Source organism: Leguminivora glycinivorella, chromosome 17 (genome assembly GCF_023078275.1).
Source record: "Leguminivora glycinivorella isolate SPB_JAAS2020 chromosome 17, LegGlyc_1.1, whole genome shotgun sequence".
Lineage (NCBI taxonomy): Eukaryota > Metazoa > Arthropoda > Insecta > Lepidoptera > Tortricidae > Leguminivora > Leguminivora glycinivorella.
Window position 1 is genome coordinate 1,328,358 of NC_062987.1, and position 12,065 is coordinate 1,340,422.

Genomic DNA, 12,065 nt, shown 5'->3' on the forward strand with positions numbered 1-12,065 from the left:
ATGTTACTGAGTTAATACCCAATCATCGTCCAAAGGCACTGGCACTGTACATAGATGAAACGCAGCAAGGCTGTTTGGTGCCTGGATTTCGGCGGGAGGGTGGTAGCAGACCAGATGGCCCCTTGCGGGACCTACTAACGTTGGTTGTCGTAGTTAAAGGACATGCCCGTGTCCTATTAAGTAGTTTAAGGACATAACATTAACTCACCCTCCAGTATATGACTATACATTGTGTTTTTATGAAATTGTAAAAACTTTAACTAAGCGTATCTCTGAAACTGCTGGAGCCACAAAGATACTTTTTATATTATTTTATTGGTTATTTATTATTCTTAAAATTGTTCTTAAAGTTTTTGATGGTGAAATATGAGAAAAACCAAAAAAGTCATGGTTTTTCAAGTATTTAATAATGACCCGGTAGGCTTTCGAGGTGGAAAACTCGGATTTGACATCACTATTTCATCCCTAACAATATGTATAAAAAATTAGAACTACCTCATTTGTCATTTGATGCAAGGCTGAATGTACGATTTCAATGGATCACTACTACCCACCAGATGCCAAAGGGAAAATAAAATAATCACAAAATTATTATTGTTTATTACAAGATATGGAGTGAGTGATACAAACATAAATGAGACTTGGAATTATAATGATTCACAATTTAATTTCACCCGAATGTTACTTCTGAATTTATATTATAAATGAAGGCGCCATTTCACACTTTAAAGACTCATAGACGTAAATTTATCGTATCACCGTCACAAGACACGCCATTTCACTTTAACAATAAAAACGGACACTGACCAAAGACATCGCGAGATGAGATGCGAGACAGCTTTTATTCTTATGTATGGGGGTGACAGTTCAGTATTATGTAGAAACTAGTTCTAATAAAATTGCACATGGGTGAAATAAAAAGGACCGTTCAAAATTCTTTGCATAGCGACTTTTGAGGTCATCAACCTTTATTATGGGACCAATGCCATGGGACCATGAAATAACGAAAAAAAAATTGGCTGTTCCATAGAAATGAGCTGTATGCCGTATCGTGATAGTCGAAACAGCCAATGTTTTGCGTTTTCAGCAATAGTCCAATAGTAAATCTAGTTCATTATGCCCTCAAAAGTCACTACGCAAAGTTTGAACGGTCCTTTTTCTTTCACCGTGTATATTTATGGTTAGGCTTTATGAGCACTTGTCGCTAAGTTAATTTAAACCTTATATGCGCGAAGTATTTGACAGAACATTTTGTAGGTATTGTCAACCAATTGGAACTAGGCCACTCTACAACCATGTTAAAGTGACAAGCAGTAGGAGATTTCTTACAATCTGATTTATAACATCGCTATGACATAGTTCTACAGCAGTGGCCTAGGGTTCCAATTTATTGAATGTACATAGGTTTGTGACAGGACTTAGTAGGTGTACAGTCAACCAATTGGAACCCTAGGCCACTCTACAACCATGTCAAATTGACAAGCAGTGTCAGATTTCCTACAATCTGATTTATAACGTCACTATGACATAGTTCTACAGTGGTCTAGGGTTCCAATTGGTTGACTGTACCTAGTGATGAAGTGAAGTTTATGCTAGCTAGCTATTGATAATAAATGCTATGATTTTCTTAAATTCTGAAAAATCTAATGACGATAAGAATTTGAAACTGTATTCGAAACTGACTAGGCGATTACTACTTTTTGGTATTTCGCTACAATTGATAATTTTACAATAACAAAGCTAATTATAATTTACACATTAATACCGACTTACCGCGTATTACATATAGTTTCTTAATAGATAAAATCCAACAATAGCATTCCTGTAGCAATACGTCAAAAATTATTTTATTGTCACTGTGGATAATTGAAGCAAAAGCAAATGTAACTAATTTCTTAGGTCTGATTTAGACGGCGTGCGAACTCGCACGCGATTTAATTACATTGCGTGCTTTTAAGGTTACATACAATTTTGCAGAGCCATCAAATACCGCAATGTAAAAAAACTCGTGCGCGAGTTCGTGAACCGTCTAAAAGGGCCCTTATTCACAGCGATAGACAATATCCGGATGTTGCAATGTCGAAAAAGTAGAGTTGTATCCTTGGGCAAACATTACTTTTGTAAATATTCACTCAAAGTATTAGAGCCTGCTTGAATTGAAATCTTAACATTGTTAGTAGTCTTGCTCGGATTTATGCTGTGTTCCCGGTTTTGGCACAGGTCAAAGCCAGGTAGATACCCCCAACAACCATGCCAGTAGGTAAACACGTTGTGTTATCGCACTATCACATTTTTAGATCATAGTGCGTCTTGAGAACTATAATCAATAAACATCTAGTCTCGTAAATCTCAAAGCGATATTTGTGTTTTTTATTGTATTTTATTCAACAAGGTTTTTATTTATTCACGGTACTTATTCAAATATGCTGAGGGACTTTCGAGAATAGGTATAGCAATGCTAAAAATAAGAATCCCAGATTACAGGAAAGCTTCTATAGTCTGTTTTTTTTTAAATCTTAAAACTACAGCCTGGCAAAAAAGAGTAAATAAATAAATAAATATCCGGGACACCTTACAGATCAACTTAGCCCCAAACTAAGCAAAGCTTGTACTATGGGTGCTGAGCGACGATATGTATACTTAAATAGATGAATACATACTTGTATACATAGAAAACATCCATGACTCAAGAACAAATATCTATGCTCATCACACAAATAAATGCCCTTACCGGGATTCGAACCCAGGACCGCGGCTTAGCAGGCAGGGTCACTACCGACTGAGCCAGACTGGTTGTAAAAGCAAATAAATAATAGGGGCTCCTCCGTCTATGCAAAACGGTTTGCATGTGGCAACTATTTTGACGGATTTTGACACTTTTAAATGAGAACAGTTAAGTGTTGCTATGATAAAAAAATTGGTCCATTTCTATTCTTTTTGTCAAGCTGTATGATGTTGTAGCTTACCATACTATGTGCATACCTAGGTAGGTAGGTACCTGTAATATGTATGGCATACTTAGTAGGTATTTTACATAAAAAAAACAGACATCCTATTCTTACCTGAGTAAGACTTTGGCTGGTTTTAGTGTCACGTGGGACGACCGAGCGGAAGGCGGAACGATCCGCACCGGACTAATATGTTAATCTGAATACATTCAGGTTCAGGGAGCGTTTTAGAGTAAAGTTTTCGTTTTAGCGGACGGGTCCGGGTGACACTAAAACCAGCCTTTTAATATTATAACATTCAAAGATTTTTATACAACTATAACAGATCCGGAAAATCTTAAGAAAACTAGCCAATTTTCTTTAGAATTTGGAAGACTATTATTCAATACTATTTCAACAGCAGTCTTTTTCTTAACAAATCTTACATTGATTGAGACTCAAAAATTTTGTAAGTAGCCTGAATTAGGTTTCTTCATTTCTTCGGTTTAATTTTTCATCCACTGTATCCCCTCTGTAAAGAAAAACCGTTTTTGTTTTATTGAAATGTTGCCTACATTGAGACACTAAAATTATATGTGTGTGTGTGTGTGTGAAATTCTTAACCTGTCACCAAACGACCTTGATTTTGACATTTAAAATATTGTTTTTAAATCCCCACGACAGATTATATTCTAATATGAAGATGTAAGTGTCTGAATATACTCACCTATCATTACTGGAGATTCCCAATTTCTTCTTCAAACAACCTCTTCCCGCCTTTCAAAATCTTTTCCGAGTCCTGTCCATGTTTCTTCATGTACATCTCTAACCGTATCAGCCACTGGGCCCAATGCTCCCTAAGCTTGTCCATCGAGAGATGGTAGTAATCAGCTTTGGAGCCATCAGTGTAAGCAATGACTAGAAGGGCATCCCGGACGTTCAGATGCTTGTAGTTCAAGTCGTTGCAAACTGCACCGAAGTAGGCAGCTAGCTGGACTGGGTTGTCATAGGTCGTGGCTATGGATTTGCGTTGCTTATCTGATTTCTTCCATTCAATTAGGGTCGGCTTGTCACTGGAAATATAAAATTAAATATGTACACCTAAAACATGTTTCATGACAGCTTCTATATAGTATTTAAATCATTAGCCACTCAGCTTTTGGTAGCTCTAGTTACCAGCTGTCACCTTTATTTTATTTGATTATGGAGTCCATTGAAAATTTTAGAGCAATGTACTGAATTTTTTTTCTGTATTAGTTAAAAAGTGGTGCTTAAAGTAACATGATTCTCTCTTCTTCTAGATGTCTCATCTAGAGATGGAACGCAAAAAATCCCAGCCTTCATCCAAAATAAGTACACGTTAAATTTGACAAAAGTTAACTTATGTTTCAGCCGTCTAGTAGCAATTAAAGGTGATTTTGATAAACTGTAGACAGTAGGTTATTGTCATACAATTTAATTTAGATTACAATGCTGCCGACATTTGATTTATGCCAAGACTTGGAAGCAATGGCCACATAAATAAGGGGTTAATGACAACACTTAGGTACAAAACAAAGTATAATAATGAGTATAATGAACCTATTTCCTGCCTTTGACATCTATACTAACTGAAGTTCACTTTAAATGTTTCACTTGTGCCCTTTTCAATACTTAACAGACCCTTTAGCACAACTTGCCTTGTCGCGCACGAGTCCATACATCAAGCGCGACTTCAAGTATGGACTCGCGCGCGACAAGGTAAGTTGTGCGAGAGGGTCAGGTGTAGATATTTTAATTCATTAGTCTGTCAAATAGAATGTCTTTCAATTTCGCCTTTGTTTTTATTCAGTGACATAATGTATGTCCCATTTGTATGGAATATTCGAAGTTTCCGCGTTTCTAGTGACAAATTTGTTTGACTGGTTATGCAATACTTACTCATAGTAGGCAATAGCATCAAATATCCCTCTATATTTCAGAACTGGGTGGACTACATTTGATTCAATGGCTTTCGGAGTAGATATGTGCTTCAACACCTCTGCTACGGAGTTCCAGACCGGCTCCACATCTTTCTCTATGCGCAGCTGAGATTTTGGCTGCGTGAAGTAGTCTTTCAGTGTGTTGTGGAATTTCGAACCCAGAGCCAATTGCGCTGCCAAAAAGAAACATTTTATGATTGAAACTTCAAATTACATTTTAATTGGCAGCAAATGTATTGCTGCCAATGCATTATTGATGTGATGAAATAGAAAAGAACAATTAAAAAATGTTTATTAACATGTTCGGTGCCAGCGACATAATTTATATGTTTGTTCATTTTCGTACAAAATCATACCTACTGGCAGTGAATGTGTTAACTTTGTGGTCAATGCATTATTCATGTGATGAAATAGAAAAGAACAACTAAAATTGATGATTGATTTCTGATGCAAAGCTGGTGCAATGTGGCTATGCTGCAAGCACAATGATTATGATAATGAATTAGCTTTAAATGGTCTTAAAGTGATGAAAATGAAGACAATTTTTCATCATTATAACACCATGGTGTGATGCTGTACTGGAAATTTTACGACCTTTTATAAGCACCCTTTAAATCATAATTTGTCAATATGAACATTATTTATTTTGCAATATTTTATGAATTTCCTCATGTTGGGTGGGTGGATTATGAAACCCAAAAGTAGACTTTTAATGTTGGAAAAAAAAATCAGGGTAGTTAGAACTGTTATTAACTGCACATTATACCATACATATACAATTTTTTTCCTCTCTCTCCAGGAGATCCTATTTAATTCCGGTATGGACTACCCTTTTCAACTTCGGATATAGAATTTACTGTGAATATGTTGGTAAGTGTTGGATAGGGTTTGAGATCCGGATATCCGGATATCCGAATTATCCGGATATCCGTTGAATTTGAGATCCGGATCCGAGGTCTCATAGGATCCGGATAAAACGGATAATACGGATCCATTAAATATGGGTATCTATATCCACGCCAGAAAGAATTTTCGAATGAAATTTATGAATTATTTCCTGTATTTTGTCGCCTAAAATGTTTATTCATATTTATTTGATTCGAATACTCCAGAATATCAAGCTAGGTTAGGTCTGGTACATTACGCCATACGATGAATCCATAAAACGATATGTTAACAAACTAAATAAAATGAACAGTAAACCATTGTCTTGTACTTGTCTTATGTACAATAAAGTGTTTACATACATACATAGTTACATACCATTGTTTTTAAAACTGCTTTCGTTTCTAACTGGATGCATCCCACACCCACAGGAATAACGATAAATTATTTATTTTCTATAAAGCAGAAATGATTGCCATGGTTGTTTTTAAGCTTAAAGATGAATTAGAGATCATGGAAGTAATTAATATAATTATATACGTAATTATTTTATAAGCTGAATCCAGATCCAATTTTTTTTGTATTTAATAAGATAGGAGGCATACTAGCAGACAGGTCGCCTGATGGTAAGCGATCACACCCGCCTATGGACACCTAAAACACCAGAAGGATTGGAGGTGCGCTGCCAGCCTTAGAGATCACTGAAAAGCGACTGGCAAATATCAAATGACATTTTGCACATAAGTTCAGAAAAACAATTGAAAATGGTACATAATAACTAAATATGTGTAACATATTTTACACGTCTAATACGTGTAACGCAATAAAATTATATTATTTTATCTTTTTTCCTACATCTGCAATTTCGCATGAATGTATTTATTGGCTGTGGTTATGGATAGACGCCCCAGTAAAACGGAGGCATTAGTGAACAATACTAAATTGTGTTAAACAAAAATATTAGCTTGGTGTTTAATGTTATATGCTGTGCTGTACAATGGGAGTGACATTAATTGTGTCGCTTAAATTCAAACTCGGGTAAATCCATTCTGCTTTTTTTGTATAATCATCCTTAAAACCGAATCGATTTACGCGAGTTTGAAGTCAAACGACACAATTGTATGTTAAAAGTTCGTCTAAAAAGTTAATGAAGCAATAATATACTATATTTATGTCGTTTTGCGAATTTAAATTATTTTATTTCGGTAACAGCAGCTTTGATTTGACGAAACCCCTATAAAAAGTGACCTTTTCAACACGGATCCGTTTTATCCGAAATATCCGGATATCCGGATCCGGCAAATCTTAAGATCCGAAATATCCGGATCCGAAAAATCGGCGGATCTTGCAAACCCTAGTGTTGGAGTAGTTAAGGAAATAAGTAAGTAGTTCCGAGTTAATATAGTCAACAACATTACAGGTATATTTGTGGAGTGGCATTGACCACAAAGTTAACACATTCACTGCCATTAGGTATGATTTTGTACGAAAATGAACAAACATATATATCGCCGGCATCAAACATGTTAATAAACATAATAAAACTGATAAGTTTGGTAGTTTACAAAAATAACTTACCTTGGTAGAAACGTTCAAACTCCTCCTGCCCCATTTCAGCAATTCTCTCCTGCTTCCACTTCTCTAATGCTGCCCTAGATTCATTTGTCATAGTTTTATTCAGAATCAGAGTCACTGAAGGAAATTGCTGGGCATAATCATTCCGGTAAGGCTTGATCTGAAGAATCTTATCCTCTGACACATAACCCTGCTCTGCTGCTGTGCTTCTAGCAGTACTGACAGCTGCTGAAGTCTTCAATCCTCTCACACTAGCATTATTTAACAGCACACCCACGAAACTAACACAAGTCCTTGTATTTTGCCACATTTTTCTTTTGAAAATCTCTACAGGCAAAACAGGATTGTATTTAAGGCAGGTTATATCATTTTTCTTAGCACTACTGTCAAATTTCACTGCACTTTCGCTAGGCGCCGACGCTCCGTTGTTTTGATCCGCAGGTTTGCTATTTTTAGCTGCAAAGATAAGTATAAACTGAGAATGTGGCGTATCTACGCGTGTATAGCTCACGGCGCCAGTAACGTAGTGTCATATGATTGTAATTGGCAAGGCACGACTATCTGCATGCGGTTGATACGCAATAATATCTGTATGTATTATTGCGTATCAACCGCATGCAGATAGTCGTGCCTTGCCAATGCTCGTGAGTACAAATATAAACGATCTAGTAAACAAAGCAATTAGAGCAGGCGCGCGTCAAATCTTTGTTTCATGAGTAAATATAAGAATCATTAAGCGTTTCACATGGCAAACCAGACTATTTTTACCTTCAAGAGTAGAAAGTTGTAATAAATCTCGTCAAGGTTGCAGAAACCTTACAATCGATTCTCACTTACCAGACTTCCTTAATTTCTGTTTCCTCTGCTTGTTTGTCTCCAATAACGGGCCGAACAGCTCTTTATTCTCCTTATTGTACAGCTTAATTTTTTCCGAAGGTTTCAAGAGAGAAGCGGGCTGAACCACTTTAGTCCTGATCGAATCCTTGGAACTACTCGATAACGAAATCCTTCGGCCAATGGCCGATATAGGTCGGAACATTTCGAAGAAATACGAATTTAGTCTTTATTATTCGTTCGAGAAGTAATATTAGAAAATCAGGACGCCAAAATAGAACACTAGAAATCTAGAACAGATGATAAAAGCGTAGAATTGCAGGCATATTGAAAATCACAAGAAAATAAAGTTACAAGGCTGTCAAATATCTGACAGATGCACCACCAACGCCATATTTGATTTGAAATGACATTGACATCGAGGATCGAGGTATGAACGCATTCAGCGAAAGACTAAATAATGCATTCAAATTTTCATTTGTCCTTTAGTTAATAAAATACAAATAATCGAATGAAAAATCGCGGGTCAGCAATGGAACCCATTGATGTAATAATATTATCATGACTATTTTAAATACACAATAGTTTTGCAACATTATCACAATATATTTCGCGTCTGAATTTAGCGCCATCTATGTAAATACAGCAGTAATACGTTATGATCAGCCAGGGGACACAGGGGACCTATGAGCACCCATCATGGTGGTAAACTAAATTGTAGGTACAGCCACTAGATGGCGTGGACATACGAAGAGCATAATACGAACAATTTAAATTGTAACATAATTATTGAATGCTTACGTACTTGACTCGTGTTTCTAAAATTTTCATTACAATATCAACATTATGAATGAAACTCGTACTAAGCGACTAAATTAAACGTTGCTTCGCTCGTCGTTCATGCCTATGTTCATGCGGTCCAAGATCGTTCACTACATTTAGCGGTGTAATAGGCAAGGTAAGCATTGGCGGGAACGCGAAGCGGCATTTCAAAAACGCCGGTTGTCGGAATCGGAATCATACGGAACTTCGGTCGTTATTCTCAATATCGTAGTAAGACGCGAAAAGTTCGAAATTTGAACAAGTGGCAGTAGAGTAAACATGAATGAAATTGTATTCTTAGAACCGTAATGTTTTACTCCGTTGGACTGTGAAGTGCTTTAATGCTGCAAACCAATTAGTTTCTGACTTTTGTGGCTGCCGCGTGTATTTTGCAAGTTGGATTTAATTTAAAGGTATGAGTTTTATTTTATTTTAGGGAATAAATAGTAATGTAAACTAACCCTATAATGGACGGTAATGCCATTATGGTCAAAAAAACACACATCCTTAGGCCGGCAACAGACAGTCTTAATTTTCATAATCTTAAAAAATCATAATCTTATGAAATCAGATCGAGTGCACGGATTTCCATACAATTTCGCAACTGTCCAGATACAGTCTTATTTTTTAAGATTATGATTTTTTTCAGATTGCGAATAATCTGAATTTTAAGAATGTGTGTGGCAATAAGGCAGTCGATCTGATTTTATAAGATTATGATTTTTTAAGATTATGAAATTTAAGACTGTCTGTTGCCGGCCTTAATCCATGCTAAAAACTGATTACAAAAAGAACATCTCCTAACAAATAAATGTCACTATTCTGAACTTAAATGCATGCTGTTATGTATTATAAAAATACGAAAGTTCCGTTCTGATCATCATCAAAAGTTCCACTGCACCAAATGTCACTGTTCTGAAATAAACGCAAGCTGTTCTTATAAAAATACCAAAGTCATTATAAGCATTATAAGCGTGCCGTTCAGATTTGAGGAGTTCCGTTCTGATCTTCATTAGCAGTTCCACTGCACCAAATGTCACTGTTCTGGACGTAAGAACGTTCTTATAAAAATACCAAAGTCACTATACGTGTGCCGTTCAGATTTGAGGAGTTCCGTTCTGAACATCATCAGAAGTTCCATTGCACCAAATCTCACTGTTCTGAAAGTAAACGCAAGCTGTTCTCATAAAAATACCAAAGTCATTATAAGCGTGCCGTTTAGATTTGAGGAGTTCCGTTCTGACCATCATCAGCAGTTCCACTGCACCAAATGTCACTATTCAGTACGTAAATGCATGCTGTTCTTATAAAACACACAAAAATCACCATATGTATGCCTTTCAGATTTGAGGAGTTCCCTCGATTTCTCCAGGATCCCATCATCAGAACTGGGTTCTGATAAAAATGGGACCAGTCTGTATGCATATACATTCGATCAAAATTTTTTTTTTCTAAATCGGTCCAGTAATGACGGATATATCGTGGAACGAAGATAAAAAAAATACTGACGAATTGAGAACCACCTTCCTTGAAATTGGGGTGCGGCGCGGGCGGCGCGGCGGTTAAAAATATCAGGACGAATTCTTAGTAATGTTGCTAAGAGAGTTGTGTTCATGTATATACATTGTGCAACAAGGGGAGGAAGTTGAATATTACTAACGAGAGTTAAAGACTCGAGTTTGTAATATTCATACTCCCCGAGTTACACACAATGTTTTTCATCACACTCGCAAAGTAAAAAATATGTAAATAGATGTAAAAAAGTTAAATACGGTACAAGAAATTTCATTATTCCCTTGGCAAAAAACGATTTTTCTTTAACTCACGCTCCGCCTGCGTGCAATAGCACATTTAAAGTGCGGGTGTGATGAAAAATAATAAAAAAGTAATACTCGTTGTAAACTTGAATGAGTTTTACTTACCGCATTAACCATGAGATAAGGTATAAAACATACTAATTACTGACGTCCATGATTGGAGAAAAAACATCTCGTTTTTAATTTGTTTACTATGAAGAAACCAATAGGAGTATTATATCTATTCTGCAATACGCTTGAAATGTAAAGAAAGGATAAGAGTTATATCAAAAATAGGCAAACAGTGAAAATATCAAAAATAGGCAAAATTTTATCTGAAACTGTTCATTATTGGGTCCGTTACCTTAGACATAAGTAAGTAGAGAGAAAGGTAGACAACACTTTTTGAAAAATTAGGTATTTAAATACTTGGAAAAAGAGAATATTGAATATTCGAAAAGTCGAAAATAACTTTTTACACACAGTAAACCATAGAGTAGGTAACTTATAATGTAACCATGACGCCTTTTAAATCCTGGCATCTACTAGATTCGCCGAGTCGAGTCGGTCGAGTCTCATAAATTTTTCCCCTCACTAGCTCGGAAACACGTGTTTTGTCCTTTAATACCAGCGGGTAAAAACGCATTTTATCCACTAGTGGGTTACTTTACCCACCTTGAATAAAGTCAAATTAACTGCTTTAAAATTGATAAAAGTAGGTGAATCTAGTAATAAAGATGATTTACCACCTGTGGAACTACTGGAAGCAGTGATGAACGCATTTTTTGCGTTGTAGTTTCCTCGCTATAGTGAGGGGAAAAGTTTTGTGTTACACTCGGGTGCAAATGTATTTTACTTCTCGTGTGTTAAAAAACTCACAAGTTCAGGATTCTATTCAACTATAGAATCCTTTCACTTGCTCGTTTTTCAATTCCACACTCGGCGTTAAAATACAACTTTGCCCCCTTGTATAACAAATAACTATTGTTCGCCTTCTACCTGCATTTCTTATGAAACTGCGTCCATTAGCTATAGCGACGACGCGTTGAATCGAATTCAGATGTATAAGAACTCGATTCGACGCGGCTCGGCTCCGCCTAAGTGGACGCCAGGCTTAATAGGTTTTGTACCTGTACCATTGATGCAGTAAGGCGGTTTGTTCAGTGGGCCTACCGCGAAGTCGGCGAACGTTTGACGTATCGGATCCCTGTCACACTCACGTGCGAATTTACAAGTGCGACAAAGGGGCAACAATTCGAACAAAG

The 12,065-nt window shown here is 36.5% G+C and overlaps 2 protein-coding genes across 2 annotated transcripts in view; one reads left to right on the forward strand and one right to left on the reverse strand.

The window, feature by feature from the left end:
- Positions 1-2,689: 2,689 nt before the first annotated feature.
- Positions 2,690-8,580, reverse strand: LOC125235164 (mitochondrial genome maintenance exonuclease 1-like). The gene is made up of 5 exons (XM_048141619.1): positions 8,186-8,580; positions 7,352-7,804; positions 4,848-5,061; positions 3,655-4,000; positions 2,690-3,459 (listed from the first exon to the last, which is right to left on the reverse strand). The coding sequence occupies exons 1-4, from the start codon at positions 8,385-8,387 to the stop codon at positions 3,661-3,663; spliced, it is 1,209 nt and encodes a 402-aa protein (XP_047997576.1). The 5' UTR covers positions 8,388-8,580; the 3' UTR covers positions 2,690-3,459; positions 3,655-3,660.
- Positions 8,581-9,098: 518 nt separating this feature from the next.
- The window catches only part of LOC125235163 (connectin-like), a 256,759-nt gene continuing 253,792 nt past the window's right edge, over positions 9,099-12,065 (forward strand). Inside the window, exon 1 of the mRNA XM_048141618.1 lies at positions 9,099-9,417. The gene's annotated coding sequence lies outside the window, so the exon portion shown is untranslated. The remainder of the gene's footprint in view (positions 9,418-12,065) is intronic.